This window comes from Syngnathus scovelli, chromosome 11, assembly GCF_024217435.2.
Source record: "Syngnathus scovelli strain Florida chromosome 11, RoL_Ssco_1.2, whole genome shotgun sequence".
Lineage (NCBI taxonomy): Eukaryota > Metazoa > Chordata > Actinopteri > Syngnathiformes > Syngnathidae > Syngnathus > Syngnathus scovelli.
In genome coordinates this window covers 7,915,008-7,932,501 of record NC_090857.1, presented here as the reverse complement: position 1 = coordinate 7,932,501, position 17,494 = coordinate 7,915,008, and the positions used below count along the sequence as shown (strand labels likewise).

The 17,494-nt window shown below is 41.3% G+C and overlaps 3 protein-coding genes across 7 annotated transcripts; all 3 read left to right on the top strand.

The window, feature by feature from the left end:
- The first annotated feature begins 246 nt into the window (after nt 1-246).
- pfdn5 (prefoldin 5) lies at nt 247-1,758 on the top strand. Its single transcript, XM_049734458.2, has 6 exons — nt 247-384; nt 717-819; nt 891-922; nt 1,190-1,264; nt 1,378-1,483; nt 1,563-1,758. The coding sequence occupies exons 1-6, from the start codon at nt 319-321 to the stop codon at nt 1,634-1,636; spliced, it is 456 nt and encodes a 151-aa protein (XP_049590415.1). The 5' UTR covers nt 247-318; the 3' UTR covers nt 1,637-1,758.
- Nucleotides 1,759-3,206: 1,448 nt separating this feature from the next.
- Nucleotides 3,207-11,305, top strand: larp4ab (La ribonucleoprotein 4Ab). 3 transcript variants are annotated; one of them, XM_049734447.2, is made up of 15 exons: nt 3,207-3,564; nt 5,009-5,147; nt 5,285-5,519; nt 5,606-5,742; nt 5,882-5,985; nt 6,135-6,245; nt 6,323-6,376; nt 6,794-7,006; nt 7,309-7,403; nt 7,712-7,939; nt 8,021-8,075; nt 8,168-8,323; nt 8,415-8,542; nt 8,621-8,777; nt 8,864-11,305. In XM_049734447.2, exons 1-15 carry the CDS (start codon nt 3,562-3,564, stop codon nt 9,245-9,247), a joined length of 2,199 nt encoding a protein of 732 aa, XP_049590404.1. In that variant the 5' UTR covers nt 3,207-3,561; the 3' UTR covers nt 9,248-11,305. The 3 variants fall into 3 exon arrangements, with proteins under 3 accessions (XP_049590404.1, XP_049590403.1, XP_049590402.1); XM_049734446.2 differs by lacking the exon at nt 3,207-3,564 and adding an exon at nt 3,769-3,871 and having other exon boundaries at nt 8,624-8,777; XM_049734445.2 differs by lacking the exon at nt 3,207-3,564 and adding an exon at nt 3,773-3,871.
- Nucleotides 11,306-11,458: 153 nt separating this feature from the next.
- On the top strand, nt 11,459-17,118 carry atf7b (activating transcription factor 7b). Of its 3 annotated transcripts, none has more exons than XM_049734449.1 (12): nt 11,459-11,700; nt 12,397-12,458; nt 12,581-12,677; nt 12,767-12,894; nt 13,015-13,161; nt 13,296-13,453; nt 13,631-13,727; nt 13,850-13,969; nt 14,073-14,222; nt 14,396-14,584; nt 14,690-14,795; nt 14,935-17,118. In XM_049734449.1, the coding sequence occupies exons 2-12, from the start codon at nt 12,411-12,413 to the stop codon at nt 15,168-15,170; spliced, it is 1,476 nt and encodes a 491-aa protein (XP_049590406.1). In that variant the 5' UTR covers nt 11,459-11,700; nt 12,397-12,410; the 3' UTR covers nt 15,171-17,118. The 3 variants fall into 3 exon arrangements, with proteins under 3 accessions (XP_049590406.1, XP_049590405.1, XP_049590408.1); XM_049734448.1 differs by having other exon boundaries at nt 11,459-11,709; XM_049734451.1 differs by having other exon boundaries at nt 11,459-11,709; nt 14,910-15,086.
- Nucleotides 17,119-17,494: the final 376 nt, after the last annotated feature.

Genomic DNA, 17,494 nt, shown 5'->3' with positions numbered 1-17,494 from the left:
CGAGTCGTCCCTATTTAATCGTGATTACTGTCATTAAAGTCTGCATTTGATTTTACATGCTGAACAAATGAGTTTTAACTATTTTGTCACGGCTGCAATATAAATTTATTATACAGATGTAGTGCCGATTTACAATTCGATTGATTTGAATTCATATCACAACAGTTTGAAAGCCACAGCAAGTCGAGCAAGTTTCTAATAACTTGAGCTGCATGCATTCTAACGTCCACTAGAGGGCGTCTGCTTACTGAAACGAACACTCCACTTTTCTTGAACCGGAAGCAATCCCTGACGTCACACTCCCCCCAGGTTCCCAACATGGCGATCAATCTTGCGGACCTATCGCTTCCTCAGCTTGAGGGACTGAAAAGCCAATTAGACCAGGCAAGTTTACTTTTGTGTATTATTGTTGTGTTTATAATACAATATTTTGATGTATTGATGGTAATAGAACTGAATACACCGTGGGAGAGTTTTATTTAATGTAGCATGCCCAGGCTCTGATGTATCCCCTCCACCCCTCCCTACGTTTAAGACTATTTAAAGATAAGTAAGGCGTGCTAGCTCACACACATTTGTAAATTAATGCAAATCTGCATAATCTAAATTAGGCAGATCACAGACATTTGGACAATTAACAAATTAACGTAAATGCATGTCTAAACGTATATAGTTGCGGGACAGTACTGACACTTGTGCGAAATTTTGTCTTGCAGGAGGTCGAGTTCCTGACGTCCTCAATAAGCCAGCTCAAAATTGTCCAGGCTAAATATGTTGACGCAAAAGATAATTTGAATTCTTTAAACAAAAAAAATCAAGGTGGGTGGAATAGGTTTTTAGATTCTGTGCATTTAGCCAAGGTTGATGAAACTGTCTCTCTCTTCACGTAGGCAAGGAATTACTCGTCCCACTCACAAGTTCTGTATCCTTGAATTGTATTCATCACCAGTATGTTTGTACTTTTATCTGATTTATAGTTTGCCATAGATGAGACCTTTTCGTGCCAAACACAGATACGTAACAGTTTTATTATTAGCATATTTTCCAAACTGAATGTGTCTTTCCTGTTCATATAAATTGGAAAGAAAATCTAGAAAATGCTGTGTGGGTTACATTTTCCTGTTACAGTTTACAATGTTTTTCATATTCTGTCTCAGTCAGCCATTGTCCTTAATTTAACGTATTCTAGATGTATGTGCCTGGAACATTAAATGATGTGGAGCATGTATTAGTCGATGTGGGAACAGGATATTATGTTGAAAAGGTAAGTAGGTGTTTTAATGTATTCCATTATATTCTGCTTTATGTCAGGATTATTCATTGTTAAATCTAATTCAAAAATGCAAACCTCAAGTGCAATCTTTGGCTTTTTTGTAGAATGTAGCAGATTCCAAGGCATTCTTCAAACGAAAACTAGATTTCCTGACAAAGCAGATTGAGAAAATTCAGCCTGCCCTTCAAGAAAAACATGCCATGAAACAAGGTAACGGTCATCACAAATGTAAAAGTAAATAACAATCTCGCATTTTAACTTGTTGCTGACAAGTTGTCATTTTTTGCAGCTGTCATTGAAGTCATGAATGTGAAGATCCAACAGCTACAACAGAGTAAACAGGCTTCCAGCACCAAGGCTTAATCGTGACAACACTTAAATGAATGCTTTTTGTGTGTGTAAAAAAGAACTGTAAAATGTCCTGCACTGACCTTTATATAATCTCTTCTTGCATAATTTGGAAATAAAGGGTTAGTGAACATTAATGTGTTGTGACCCATTTGTAAGTAGCCCTAGCACAGTGATATACAGCCTTATTGTTGAAAACCATATTTGCCTAAAAACACGAGCATCGAGAATTAAAAAAAAAAATCAATTTGATCTGAGGAAAACAAACAAAAAAGCTCATATGTAATGTTTTTTAAAGGATGTTTTGTTTTGCTCCTGGTTTAAAGTGGTTTAAATGCTACTGAAACAAAATAAACACAATAAGATGTCAGTTCAGTCACGATTAGCCTATCAGCATTTAGCTTGTTGCAAAGCAGCGTCCAGTGATTTTATTTCTCAGTGTGAGCAAGTTAGTAAAAACTGGAAATTGTAATTTTTTGCAATGTTGTCAAAACAGTTGCAATGAGGTACATTTCAGAGTTTGCACTTTTCCTGTTGTCCTCCCAATACAAGTAGGCTACTTCTACTTTTAGTACAAATGGAATATGAGGACCACCACCTCTGTGTATCAGCATGTCCCGCCCCCTCATTGTATTTTTTGCGTATTTTTGCTGATGAACAGTGACGCACCCATATTCTCCTTGGTAGAGGTAAATATGTAAAGTTGCGCACCCTTTGAACGGCCGTGATGCGATTCAACGCAGTGCCTCAGTACTTGGTGACGTCGTAGCTGAAAGGACGCTTGATTGGTGGGGGTGTGACTAACTAGGAGTGTTTATCAGAGGGAGCACGTCTCGTCTTCAAGGTGAAGGCCTATTTTTTCTACTTGCGGGAAGAACAGAAGTGTTTGACGGAAGACATAATCTCAGGCATCGGGAGCGAGTTAAGTATAATTTGGATTGTACAGAAGTATTTGGTGATATATATGTTCAGCTGCTTTATATAAGTGTTGACGAGAAAGGTGCCTTTCCGTTACTGTGGAAAGTTGCACAAGGTGGCAGCAACACGTTATTTATAGTAGAAAAAGATTTTCACGTAAAGTGTTTCATAATAAACACATTATGCTGCATTGGAGAAGAGTGGGAAGTCGGACTTTTCCGACTCCTAAGTGCAGTCGAACACCCATTTGAATTGGGAAGTCCGAGTTGCGAAGTCGGGAAAAAAAAGAACTCAGTTCACCAAAAAATTCATTTGTAAGATGCAGGCATATTGGAGCACAGGTTAGCACATCCAACTCAATGTTCAGAGGCGCAGGGTTTGATTCTGCATGTTCTCTCCGTGCCTGCATGGGTTTTCCTAATATTAATTTAGTTATAAAAAAATAACACCGCATTATCTATACCGACCGTTTGAAGTTATTTGGTGAAATGAATTAAATGCTATTAATCTTTCTGTATTTATATTAATTAAGAAAATAATGAACATTCGCCCTGAAGTCTTAGCGGTCGGAAGTGGGAAAATCAGATGTTCCACTTTTCCTCGAACGCAGCATCCTCTTTGGTCTGTAGATGTCGCTATGGAACCGAAGTGCCAGTGCGCCTCTGCGGAACCGTTGTACGTACTTACTTGCAAGCAGAGGACGACACGCACAGGGCATAGCTGTCACATGCTGCACGAAGAGTTCATCGAAGCCAATCGGTTCAAATGAAGATAACGTCATAAAATGGCAATTTCTTTTTGACTAAATAACTAAGGTAGCCGTTCGTGTTACTAAAGTCGTAGTCTGAAGTGTATCGTGCTCGTGTTTGGGCTTGGCGTGTTACCGGGGAGACGGTAGTTGAGGAAAAAGCCGCACTCCAAAGAAGTGTGGTCGAGAGCCTCAATCGCAAGTCTCAAGGCACTCGGACGTTATTTTATAACCACAAACTGAAGCGGACGTCGTCTTATTATCTTACCCAAACATGGTAAGTTTTTCTTTTGGCCTAGCAAGGACGCTAGCTAACATGCAACAACCTGTTCCTCCTTTCTAATACATCACCCGCATCAACCATACTTAAAACTGCCAGACGGTTCTTGTAACTTGGTATCAACGTTCATCGTTTGCTGACGTTTTTTTTTTTTTTTTTTTTAAATTGCGATGAATCTATTAAAGATTTTGGTCGAGTCAAATGCCGGGTGCTTAACCTTTAAAAGGTGACCAACAAGTCACGGTCAACTAGTAAACAAGACAGTTAGCTAACCATGGCGGCTCCGTGTTGTTCGCGAGTCTCGGTAAACTGCGCCTTGAACAAATTGTCATTTGTGGACCGACTGTACTCTCGTAGCGTGTATGTTTATGATGACATGACCCCGGCAGAATAAGATTTTCTTCGAACTTTCGAGTTTGAATCCATGCGTAATGTTCGGTGTGTTACAGGCCTACACGTGACTTGCTGTGTTAGCTGTTATACAACTCAAGCTAGGTGGCGAGCTAAGTGGCTATCAAAGGCAGTTGAGATATGAAGGTTACGGTGTGCTATGGGAGCGGGATTAAGATCCGATCATTTGTTTCGAATTGAACCCGGGCCCTTTATAATATTTGCAGATAAATGCCCACCGGACTTCACTTGAACGGCCTAGCGAAGTCATTTGGAGCCTTTTTTACGTCAGCGCCATGTGCTCCCACACGCTCCACAACAGCCGCGCACCGCGCTTTAAATAAGACGATGGCTAAACATACAATGGCGTCTATTTGAGCCTCGTCTTTATTATAATGTCAATTAGAATACATATAAAAATATAAAAATGATACAAATGCTTATTTGAGTGACGTATGCACACGCCCGTCTTGTAGTCAGGCTGGATGAAAGACTTGCGTGTTGAATGGAGCGTCTGATAGGCCGGCTGAACCGGCATGCGGAAACCAATGAGGCTCAGCTTTGTCACTGCGTAGTTTGTGTGTGAACCAAACCGGATTTATTGGAGCTCAGGTTAATGAGCCCTTGCCTTTAGTAGTCGACGTGTTTCTTTATGTGGACGGCAGGTTCGGAATTTGGATCAACTTATTTTACTGAGGCTGTAATGGTATGTAGCGTTACATCGGCGTAATAGAAGATTCTTTTTTTAATCTTGACTTTGTGCAACACCATGTTTTTGAGTAATCCAACGTTTCTGTTTTAAGATTCATATATTTTTCATACAAATGCCGCTAACAATTAGACAAAATTGCATGAGTTAACACCTGCAGGGAGTGAAGTGCTTGATGTTCAGCGGTAGATTTTTATACTGGCAGTGTTAGGATGCAGTTTGGTTTAAAAAAATGCACTGGAGTCATATTTTTTAAATTGACATCAAATTTAGACTGGATTTTTCTCATGATTAGTTTCACGATCACCTTCATCACAAAGGGCATGTCTTTTTCTAATGTAGGTCACCACCAAGGAAACCGTTCTGAACCCCAATGCCAAAGTGTGGCAGGAGATTCCTGCCCACCAGAATGATATCTCGGAGGGGACAGACAATTCCTCTTGGCTGCAGACCTATCCTCACAACGCTGTCATGACTGAAGGTAGGAGCTAGCTTATAGTCTTTCAAGTTTAGCTCCCCGACAGAACAAATGTCGTGCTTTTATTTACCATAAAAAGCAAATTTAAGTATTTGCATTTGTAAAAAATGTTGATCTAGCCTGTCTCTCTGTCCTTTCAGAATACCCTGATGTTCTCTCTTTTGGGGGAAAAGGATGCGATTCTGACTTTGCTGATAACACTGACTATGCCTGTGTGCCTCCAGAGGGCATTGTGAATGATACTGACCCCTTTGCTCTAGGGTATTTAGCCCTTATCCCCCAAAGCGAGTCAACTGTTGGTGAAACAAAAGAACAAACAATGTCTGAGAGTCTCAGGGAGTCCTTGAAGAAAAAACTGGAGTTCTACTTTTCAAGGTGGGTTGTGTGACTGCATAGTCACAAATTAAATGGATCAAATTCTCCTCCTGGATCATACTCAGAAAAAAATGTTTCCCCTCCAGGGAGAACTTAGCAATTGACCAGTACCTGATATCAGAGATGGATAGTGAGCAGTTTATTCCAATCTGGACCATAGCGTGCATGGAGGACATCAAAGCCCTCACTAATGACATGGATCTCATCGTGGATGTACTGCGAGGTACCCGTTTTATATCAAAAGCAGTGCTTGGTTGGTTCACTTTGGTCAATTATTAACTGACGCTTGCATCACTGATTGTTGAACAAAGTATGTCAGCGGTTGCTTCAGATGGGGTTTTCAACTTTTCTCTCTCTGACAGAATTGCCACTGGTTCACGTCGATGAAGCCGGAGAGAAAGTTCGTCCAAATCACAGTCGCTCAATTATTATCCTGCGAGAGGTGCCAGAGACTACACCAGTAGAGGTAAAGATGACACAACCATTTGCAAAAAAGGATCATTTGATACTTAACATATTTTTAGGATATTATTTTGCCTCGGTCAATATTTGTTCTGGGAAAAAGTCGGTGAAGATGTGACTAGAGCCGTAAAACGTGTTTTGCAACTGTTGCAGGAGGTGGAGGCTCTCTTTAAAAGTGAAGAGTGCCCAAATATGATAAGTGCCGAATTTGCCCACAACAGCAACTGGTACATAACGTTCCAGTCAGATATGGATGCACTAAAGGTATGCAATTGCATTTTCAATTTCAAATTGGACTTGATTCAACTTGTGTTAAGTGCAAGAATCCTTTCTGTCCTCAGGCTTACAGATATTTACGGGAGGAAGTGAAAGTGTTTCAGGGCAAGCCAATAATGGTAAGTTGATAAGCAAATAGATCTTATTGCTCCTGGCAAAAGTGTTTTGACATTTTGTTAAATGGGAGTGTTGTTAGATAGATCCCATTTCAGATGAATTTTTTTTTTTTTCTGCCTTGAGTGCAACTGCCATGACCCCCAGTGATGATCAGTATCGCGCTTAGAAGGACCCAGATGCACTGACACTGGCTAGGAGGGAACATTGCTTTTCTCTGTCTGTTTTCTTCTCGCTCCTTCTTCTCATCTTCATCTTCCCATCATTTCCCTTATCCCACTTTCCACCCCACCTCCCTAGTCAGGGCAGTGTTTTATGGCCTAATGACCGTGAGATTATGAGATCTGAGGGGATAAAGATGACAATTATGTTTCTATCACCAGAAATTGTGCTATATTGTCATTCCTGCTTTGTCCTTCCAGGCCCGCATCAAGGCAATAAACACATTCTTTAGTAAGCCGGGCTTCAGCACCGTGGACCCAAGTGTGTACAACCAGCAGGCCCAGCCTCACATTGCATTTGGCTCCCCTGTGTACATGCAGCAGGTGTACAGTGCTCAGCAGCAATACCCAGTCTATCCAGCTCTTGCCCAGTCCTGGAATGCAACAACAATGCCTTACTTTGAAACGCCACTGGTGAGAGTGTTTACCACTTCTATTTTATTCAACTTTTTTTTTTTTTTTCTCTAATGATAAAATTGATGTCGCCATTTGCAGTGCTGACCTGGCAAATAAAATAAAACAGCAAATTGTACTGTTTTTTTAATACAGTTGCATATTGCATTATGTGACATCATTAGACCATTGTGAAGAACAGGTTAGTAGTAATAAGGGTGCAGTAATTATGTACAGTAACAGTACTCTTCACTCGCTTGAAAGTACACAGCGTGTCACAATTAATACTGTTGATCTTAATGCCTTACCTCTGTGGCATCCAGGCACCTTTCCCAAACAACGGCTTCATGACTGCTTACAACAGTGTGGGGAACTATAAAGCAACGTCAAACTGTAATCCTCCTTTGTCCAGGACCCGGTAGGTCACATTCATGATTTCGTGATGTTTTTTTTTTTTCTCCCTCCAACTGTCAAAAACGTGACGTTGATGTTGATTATACAATGTCTTTTATTTTTTATTCTTACCATCATAAATTGGAAAGCAAGATGTCAAATATACATTTTATTGGAAAGCAAGTAGAAAGCTTTTTAATTGGTTTAGTTTGTTCAACTCCAACTTCGTTTAATCCCGTTCATGTCTTGTTTTTCCTCCTAATAACTGTGTGCGCATGCATTAGTCATATCCAGATGTACAGTTAATAAAATGAGTCCTTTCTGTGTTCCTAGGAATCATTTAAAGGGACACTTTAGGCCTTGTGACACACACGTAGCCCCATCAATGGCTCCCCCAGCATTGATGGATGGCCTGTTGAGACCTTTGACCTCACAACCCCCTCAGACACCAGGGACCTTGATGGCCACCACTTCAGTTAGCCTTCCCTCCCTAAGACCTAAAAGCACTTCTCCGAAGGACACCACGCCCAGCGGGGATTTGAGTATGGATGTCCGAACAAGGTGTGTAAATCTCTTGTCAATTCACGTTGAGATGACCTCTTTAACTGGGGAACGCCATAAACAATTTTGGTTTTATTTCAGGAGAACTAACAACTACAGGGGCATGAGGAGGAAAAGAGATGATGAACATACCATGGTCAGCAACCTTTGGACTATTTTAAATCAGATTCGAAACGCTTTATATTTTACCCATCTAAAATGTGATCATTTACCTAAATTCCAAAACAGAAACAGACAGAAATCGAGGTGCCCCCGGCACCAAAGTTTGACCTGGCGGCTTCCAATTTCCCTCCTTTGCCGGGATCTGCGGTTAGTCTAACAGAAGAGAAGACACCAGAGATGCGGCTCTCTGATGTAGTACGTGGTTTAAAAGTCACCAGCAAGGTAATTAATAATTCTCTCTGATAACCAGATGTCCAAGATTTCTGGCGAATCTTGTCAATATTATATTCACCCTCTTGTGTACTTTTTTAAGGCTGTATGCAACAAGGTAGACGAAATGAAACCTTCAAACGTCTCAGAGCCTCCAGCTCCAAGTCCTGTTAGTCCAGATGTGACACCTAGTGCAGAGGTGATGCAAAAACCAGCCCAGCCTATTAGAAGGTGCGAGTTTCCCCCTACACCAAGTATTCAATACGAATCAGATAATTGCAAGGTACTTATGTTGTCTTTGTGCTTTAGAAGTTCCTCACCGATCGAGAATGTGGGTGAGGCTGACATTATGCCAAAAGAAAAAGTGTCGCCAACCGTCAAGCCTGTTAGTCCAACAGAAGCATCTTCCTCGTGTAACCGCGGTGTTCTTGAAGTGGCATCTCCACCAGCTGACAGCACAGAACAGGTAAAGAGCCATTGGTTGCTTGGGTCAGCTTGTTGCAATATTACCTCATGGTCGATATTCATTTCCTTTCTTACCTCTTGAACCAGGAGCCGAAAAAGCTCAGCTATGCAGAAGTGTGCCAGCGACTTGCTAAAGATGGACCACCGGCACAGACAACCTCTCCGGCGGCCCCTGTCTCCACGGCCGTTCAGCCTCTTCAGGAGCTCAAGGCTAATAGAGGGGAGGAGCCACGAGCCAATCATAGGGATGTTGTGGATAAATCAGACAAAGGTGGAGACAGCTGCCCTCCTCGCCAAGTCACACGTACATTTTACGGCTATAATCGCGCCGGCCGAAGTGGAGGTGCGGGGATGAAGAGTTGGGAGCATCCCAGAAACATGGGTGGGTACACAGGCAAAACCTTTTCCCCGCAGCGTGGATATCGAAAGAGTGGCAAGGAACAGAACATTCCCCCAAGGTCACCAAAATAACACAACAATCCTCAAACTGGGACACACCTGTGTAAATATTTAATCTTATATCAAAAAAAAAAGTCTGTAAATAGGAATATTTTAGGTTAACGTTGCTTCTGACAAATGTTTTTCATGGCTAGTGCGAGTTTTTTTTTTAGTTCTCCATGGTTGTCAGCCGTGCTCAGCTTTTGGGTTAGCAAGAATGGGCGACCTACATTTTTATATATGCCCTTATTAGGCCTGGTTCACATGACAAGATTTTAAAATTATCGGCAGGGTTCATTCGTTAATATTCATACTTTGGAGTAAACAATGGATGAGAAAGAGGCATTGAGTAAAATATCCCCACTCAAATTTAAGATGATATTTTTTAGCCATTACGGTAATCGGCACATCTTTACGATTGTTGGGAAGGGAGATTCAGGGCTAAAATGGGGCTGATTATCCTGGCATGTGAAGCAGGCTTAGTCATTTATGTAGTGTGAGTGACTGGTAGAACCATTGCTGTGATCCCAAAAATGTATAACCTCTCCAAAAATACATTGCTGATCTTCCAGTATCTTGAATCTGGCATATAAGGTCTGAAGTCAGCAACATGAAGTGCAACTGAACTAGAAAGAGAAAAATTGAAATAGGGAACTCGACCGGTGAGGATTTGAGTGACCGAATTTAGAAGTTGTAATTTTTTGCTGCCAGTGTGACGTTAGAGACGTGCAACTATGTCTGATTTGCAAAGTCTAGTGGCCCTTTGTGAGTATTTTTCACTCAGTTGTAGTCCAGTATCGGAGTGAAATGGTAGCAGTCAACTTCTGAAATAAGGTGTTTTGAAATGTAAACAATGTTTATAGACTTGACAAAGTATTTTGCTCATCTCTCAGGTGTTGTCTTTCCACTGGGCTATTTCGCAATGTTGTTTTGCAGTTTAATGGCAGCTTGTGTGTGTTGGATTACAAACAATATCGGTTGAATTGTGAGTGATCGCTTTTTTTGCTGATTTGCAAGCGATCACATTTCCTCAGTTTGTGACGAGGACCGCTTTTACGGCAAGGGAACACTCTGGAAAATATTAAGGTCAAGTGCAGAGTAAATAACTCTTGAGTTAGCCGGCTGTTCATTAGGGTGCGGCACATAGCAAGATTGCCACTCAAGGATAACAATTTAAGGCAATACTGTGGAAAAAAACATTTCATTTAAGTAATAGAAATGACAGGGAGCTAATCTTATCACAATAAAAAAATATATATACCTTTGTCACACTTAACTGTCCCATGTGATTTTCACAGTATTTCGCAACGGCTATATGATGTCAGTTCTCTTGTTTGACAAAAGACCACAAGATTAGGTACCCTGATTGATCAGACTTTGTTTTGAACATAGTATGATCTAATATTTCGACTAACATGAAACCTGGGTGATGAATGAGACATTCATGAAACATCAAATGTAAATGTAATCGACACGTCACGTTTTGTCAGGTTTAACTGTTCATGTAATTAGCCACAGATTTTCTTTTAAACTGTTGAATGAATGTTTTTAGTGGCGTACAACTGTTACGTTTGGTTTTGCCGTTTAAGTAGTAGCCAACACCATTTTTTACTGTAATTATTACTGTAATAGATGTCTATTGTGTGTTGTTCCAATGTTTAACTTCAGATTGTATTGAATATTTGTAAATAGTCATATGGATGTTAGCAGAGAAATATTTTGATGTACTTAACTGTCCATTTACTATTTTGATCTCTAGGCATGATAAATCAATGCTTTTTTGCAGTTTTTTTTTTTTTTTTTTAAACTTCAATGAATCTGATAGTTAAGTGGGCTTGCGTTAATACAGATGGAAAACTTGGAATTGGAACATTTAAAGAAAAGTTGTAAATCCTTTAATTCCTCTGTGGTTTTGGTCTTCTGTTTATTATTTTAGAATCACATTGAAAGCAACCTCAAGTGCCTTATTTTTTTCATTAGAAGTGTACCATTATCTCTGAGCAATTATTGTTTGCTGGTGGTTAAAGTCGTCTGTTAAGTGTCTCTAGACACATCACTGAAGCATTTGTAAATGAAAATTCCACACTGGCATGGCATGTATTGTTTTTATTTTAGAGCTCGCCCTGTGCGCGCGCGCTTGCGCACTTGTGTGTTTTAATTTTTTTTTTTTTTAAATTCAGTATGTGCGTCCACACTGTCGGATTTTGGGTTAATCAACAATGAATGGATAACGTTTGAACTGTGTCACGTCAATTGCCTTTTGTTTTTTTTAATCTGCAAATGTACGTTGAACCGCAAATGCCTCAATGGGTGGTGTTTACATCCCTCCGCGGCGATCCTTTTACGTAACACTGGGCTGGGGTTCCAGCTCTCGCGAGATTTTGGGGATGGGAATGTCAAGTGTCAACAACGAGGAGACGACAGCACCGCAGCGTTGGTGTCCGGACGCAGCAGGGAGGGGAGAGACGAGGCTGCTCGAACGTCGGGTGAGCCTGGTGAGCCCTTTTTTGGATCATCAGACATGTGTTGTATAAGCAACACGTTGTAATATTTTTGTGGGTGTGCTTCAATATCGTCTCACCATAGAGGCGTGCTAATGTTAAGTGGTTAACTTGGCTGCTGTGTTCAACGAGATCCCGAAGCTAACGAGCGAAAGCTAGTCGTTACATTTCTTAGCTGACGTTTTGTCTTGAGCAGACCAGCGAAATTAATAATGGGAATATTGGTGCTTACAATTGCTACTTTAGTCCCCACAGTGCGTTGGAAGTGGTTATGATATTAATTTACACGTACGTAGCAACGACATGGCTGTCAAAGAAGCGTATGTTAGCCCTGGGCCTGTCCCAAACGTTCCCGGGTTTGGCACTTGATGTGAAACTACTCACCATTTTTAAATGGCCTGGTAGCTCTCCGTCACAAATATTACCACAACAATTTTGTCATCATATTTTGTGAGAGTGTAATGTCAGAGAGGTAATGTCTGTATCATCGTGCGCTAATTGACGCCTCGGCATCCGTAGTTAAAGAGACCGAAGATGATCTGTCAAGTATTTAAGCAATTTGAAGCTGTATTTTCTCAAAAAAGACACTTTAGGATACAAGTCATTTGTCTTGCCAAGCAAATGTCTACTAAATAAACATGATCTTGGATTACTGATACATTATCTTGAAATATTTTTCAGAACTTCAATGAATAATGGGGGATGACCGCCCATTCGTCTGCACTGCCCCTGGGTGTGGGCAGGTAATTTGATCATTTATGTGCTCGTTTGTTTTATTTTTTAATCCATGTATATAATATACACGTTTTAATACACACAAATCCTTTATTACCATTTGACCAGTTTGCTTTTTTATTTATTGCAGAGATTCACCAATGAAGATCACCTTTCTGTGCATAAACACAAGCATGAAATGACATTAAAATTTGGTCCTGCTAGAACAGACTCTGTTATTATAGCAGGTAATGTTATTTAGGCTTGCACAATTATATAGGCTATGAAACTTGACTTGGAGTTAACTTTTTTTTTTTTTTTACTTCAACATCCTCAGACCAGACCCCCACACCCACACGTTTCCTGAAGAACTGCGAGGAAGTTGGACTATTCAATGACCTGGCCAATTCCTTTGAACAGGACTTTTGTAAAGTACAGGAAGAGGATCACAGGACAAAAAACACAGTGAGAATGAAAATACATTGAAATAATGAGCTTTAGTTGACCTAAATTGTCAGATAAAATGTCATCATTTTAGTGAATAATTTTTAAGGCAATTTTCATATGCTTTTTTTCCCTTTGAAGGCTTCAACTTTACAAACACAATGTGCAACTTCACAAACAAAATGTGCAGCAAAGGTTGAAGATGAAGATCCTTTAGAAGTGGATTCCTCTCCTCCCGATAGTCCGGACTCTTCCTCCAGCATGTCAGACATAAGTAGAGATTCAAGGGTGAGGAGGGGCAAACTTAATAGTCACAAACACTGCTTCCATACAATCCTAAAAGGACATTTCTTTCTGCGTAAGACTTACAGTGGTTATAAAAATTGTGTTAAGCTCAACTAATTGCCATTATTTGACAACAGGAGATTCTGACAAAGCCAGTAGTGAGTTCTGCCCCGACTCCAACCATTGTGCGTCCAGGTTCTCTGCCTCTACACATAAGCAATGATTCTCTACACCCTACGCTGCCATCTCCAACGTCTGTCATCACGCAGGCGCCGCCCTCCAACCGACAACTCAGGTACTCAAAGTCAGGTAGTCTAAGTTGTCCTCTATAGATCCACAAGGCATCCCCAAATAGTTATTAAATTGCATTTTTTTTTCACATTATGAACGTAATTGCTTCACATCAGAAAGAAACCAAATTCATTAGTCATTTTCATGAATCGATCAAATCCCTGACTTATATTGTCCACAGCTCACCGACAAGCTCTTATCCCCTCGTGAGGCACCTCGTGAATGGGCAAACAGTCCCTCTTCTGCCCAGTCCTCTGCAGATCACCTCAGTCATATCTGTGAGTTTTTCTCAGTGTAAACGTGGAAGAGTAAACCTTTAATTCATATTCTTTTAATGCTGTGCATTATCCAGTCTGAAGCTCCTCACCTTGTTGTTGTTGTTATTTAACGCTGTGTGAAGCTGGCAAGGCCTGGCAACTCGGTGCCCAACATTCCTGGGATCCCAGGACCTCCATTGGGCGGGGCCAGCAGTAATTCATCCTCCCCATCAGGTTGCCATCTGCAATCCGAGACCAAGATGGTGAGAAGTGGCAAGATGAGCCCACTCACATGAGATGCATCACATTAGACCTCATCAGCAGTTTTTCGGGTTAACTCGCAACTCATTGCTTGTGTGTCTGCAGCGCTTGAAAGCAGCCCTAAGTAATCAAGGCTCTGGAGCACATGACGATGGTGGCGGGGGGGCAGGATCCTTCCCAGCCGTCCCCCAGAAGCAGGAACAGAGCCAGCAGCCTACTCAGAATTCAGATGCACCCTCACCGGCCCAACCACAGGTAGTCAACCTTCTTCAAACAATGTGGGACGCAGTACTTCTTGGAGCTTTTGTATTATGTTGCATTGGTATTAGATTAGTTAGAGGAACTGTTGGGGGAGCAGCTGCAGCTGGGCTACGAGTGGGTCATTCAATTCTTGACATAGTTCTTATGCAGGCAATCCCCATCCCCAGGTGTCCCCTGCGCAGCCAACTGGAGGCCGGCGGCGGCGAGCTTCTGAGATGGACCCCGATGAGAGGAGGCAGCGTTTTCTAGAAAGGAACCGAGCAGCTGCCTCACGCTGCAGGCAGAAGAGGAAGCTGTGGGTGAATTCTTTAGAAAAGAAGGCGGATGATCTTGCCAGCATGAATGTCTCGTTAACGGTGAGCGTTTTAATAAGTATAATAAATACGTTTGAATGATTACTGGAATGTAAAGAACAACAAATGTCACTTGTTAGTCATTTTTCACAAATTTGAATTTGCCAGAATGAAGTAACGCTCTTAAGGAATGAGGTGGCTCAGCTGAAGCAGCTCCTCCTAGCCCACAAAGACTGCCCCGTCACTCTTATGCAGAAGAAAGCTGCTTTCCTAGGTGAGCCTGCTACTAAACCAAACCATTTGTCATGCAGTGTACATGTACATGTTCTGTAGCATCCATCCATCATCTCATCCATCTAATGTGTCCTTACTCGCTCACCTCTCTAAGGGTGAATGTCTTTCTCTGCCTTTAGCTGCAGGAGGAGAGGAAGCGTCCCGGGAGATTTCAGCCGAGCCCATCGGATCGCCGGCGGCCGTCATCCAGCGTGGACCGTCTCCCTTGGCCCCACCCTCCAGCCCAGGACCCACCATCAACGGCATGAGCGTCCGCGCCGCAGAGGCGGTGGCCATGTCGGTCTTGGCCGGCATGGGATCGGGCCAGCCGGGAGGGGTTGTCATGGTGACGCAGTCCCAGTCAACCCCGAGATGATCCGCTGACGCAGGAAGCCAGTATAAACTCGAGTGGCATTTTGGAGGCTGGACTGGTGCCATGTGTTTAACTAAGGGAGTACCCCTAACCCCCCACCCCAAGCCCAAGATTAAGACCCTCTCCTCCCCTCACGGCCAATGATAATCACACAAAGACAGCATCAGGCCTCCTCCCTCTTGCCCTTCCTCTCTGTGTGTATGTAAATAGGGAAAACACTCACATGAGACATGTTTGAATGAAAAGTACGAATGCAAAATCGTCATCAGTCTTTGATCACTTCAGTCCCACACAAAATTCAGTGCCTGTCTGTGCGTGACCCCCAAAGCAGGTTTTCATTTAAATATTTGACTGTGATATCATTCACTGGCCTGGCTCGGCTCTCTCCTTTGTGCTCAAACAATGTAGGTACTGATGCAGTGACATGTTGCAAGCTTTTGTGGCTTCCTACCTTGCTTGTGTTTATCTTTTTATCCGACATTTTAATTACATGCCCCCCCCCCCCCCCCCCCCTCCGACCTCCAGTAACCATCAAAGTTAGCTCAATTGCCTCTAGCTTTAAATACATCGCCGTGGCATTTGATAAGCTTATGCAATGTCCTGAACATTATTTTCCGTCCAGACCCAAAGGTAACATTAATCTACTGACAATATTATTACTGTAGTTATTTTTCCCCCCAAGTCACAATCCCCAGAGTTCTCCACGTCATTTGTGAAAACATTCTTTCACTGCTAGATATAACAATTGTTTTTTTTCCCCCCTCTTAAATATTTGAAATCACTAAATATTTTTGTACTTTCACCAGTTTTTTTTTTTTTTTTCCTGGAAGCTGATGATTCTCAATGATTGTTTCACTTTGTGTTTGACTATTCTTTATCCCAGGTCAATCATTTACTCTCTCTTAAACAGAGTGCAAGCTTTCCCACTACCATTTAGGATGAAGATATATCTCCCAACACTGTTCATTAGTTAGGGTTAAATAACTTGAAGCCAGTTGAAACTTTTGAATCACTGTAGTAATTATCCAATGGGTGATGATACTTACCGGTTTGTCAAGTTAAATCTAGTTGATGTTTTTTTTTTTTTTGTCAGGCAGTTTTTGGTGGGTAGTAGCTAGTTTGTGACAGAACAGGTTATTGCGTGACAAGCAATTTGCCATTTTTAACCAGACGTAAAAATTATGACTGCATGGATTGTTGAAAGTTGAGGTGTACCACTTTTTTGTCACAGTGTCAGTTTATTGAGCTGCAATTTAGGAATTTTATAAAGTTAAGGAATTCTAATGGTTAGCTTTAGATGGCCTCTACAAATGGAAAAAAAATTCAAACAAGCAAATATTTAACCCTTTCGCCAGACATTTCAGTTGAGGAACGAGTAGTGCAATATATTTTTCTATCGATTATCAATGTTTTTTGCGTTTAGCCCAGCCACTGAGAGCGGTGTGGTCTAATCCGGTTGACCAGAGAAAATGTGAAACTTGTTTTGAATGAGTGAGCTTGGTGGTTGTTTATGCATGTCTGTGGAGCATTACAGAGTTCCTGAGTGCTTCACAACATTTGGAAAGTAGTTTTCTATTGTGAAGTAGACAAAAGTGGTTGTGCAAGGTGCTTCTTTTGAATTGTTGTTTTTAATTGGAGTTTATTTTATATCACATTGTACTTCCAACATTGTCCTGTCCTGCCCCTTGTCACTGCGTCGCCTTTAAAACAACCTGTCATACGGTTCAGTTTTTTTTTTTAAATATAAATTGCACTGTCTGTATTTTCCCCTCTTTGTTTTTTTTGTTTTTTTACCATTCTTACATTTATTTAACAGAGGTTGAACCATATACACATGTCTCCAGTAAAGATTTGTTCAGAGGGAGTTTCTCAAATACTCAGGCCTCAAGGTGGGAGAACTATTTGTGTATAAATCGTTGTCTTGGGCAAATAAAATAATTTAATCGGAAAAGACAGATTCATCATGAGGTTTTAATTCAGCTTTAGTCTCTCTGTACTCAGGGCCTCTACAGTTTACAAAACAAAGTCACAGTTGTCATAAATTATGTTAGTGACTGTTAGTGACAGCAACTTGGAGAAACAGCTACTACATTATTGTGTAATATTTTAGTGGAATGCTTGTATTCCATATAATTGTTATACAGATCAACATGATTTTTCTGTTAATTTTGGGTGGTTCCAATATTTATATTTTGCATAGCATTAAATTGTTGTTGATGACGTCACCAATCTGCGGGTGCACAGTCAAATCGGGTGAATCGTGCCCACGGTGCTTGCTATAACACAAAGCTACCACTAGAGAGCGCTCAAATGCCGTACTCTAATTG

Excerpts from the sequence above, each read along its gene's own strand:
- atf7b (XM_049734449.1), top strand. The coding sequence starts at position 12,411 with ATGGGGGATGACCGCCCATTCGTCTGCACTGCCCCTGGGTGTGGGCAG. Across the intron at positions 13,162-13,295 it reads ACATAAGTAGAGATTCAAGG|GAGATTCTGACAAAGCCAGT; the intron begins GTGAGGAGGGGC and ends ATTTGACAACAG. Across the intron at positions 14,796-14,934 it reads GAAGAAAGCTGCTTTCCTAG|CTGCAGGAGGAGAGGAAGCG; the intron begins GTGAGCCTGCTA and ends CTCTGCCTTTAG.
- pfdn5 (XM_049734458.2), top strand. The coding sequence starts at position 319 with ATGGCGATCAATCTTGCGGACCTATCGCTTCCTCAGCTTGAGGGACTG. Across the intron at positions 385-716 it reads TGAAAAGCCAATTAGACCAG|GAGGTCGAGTTCCTGACGTC; the intron begins GCAAGTTTACTT and ends TTTGTCTTGCAG. Across the intron at positions 820-890 it reads TTTAAACAAAAAAAATCAAG|GCAAGGAATTACTCGTCCCA; the intron begins GTGGGTGGAATA and ends CTCTTCACGTAG.
- larp4ab (XM_049734445.2), top strand. The coding sequence starts at position 3,842 with ATGGCGGCTCCGTGTTGTTCGCGAGTCTCG. Across the intron at positions 5,986-6,134 it reads CAGAGACTACACCAGTAGAG|GAGGTGGAGGCTCTCTTTAA; the intron begins GTAAAGATGACA and ends CAACTGTTGCAG. Across the intron at positions 8,324-8,414 it reads GTTTAAAAGTCACCAGCAAG|GCTGTATGCAACAAGGTAGA; the intron begins GTAATTAATAAT and ends TACTTTTTTAAG.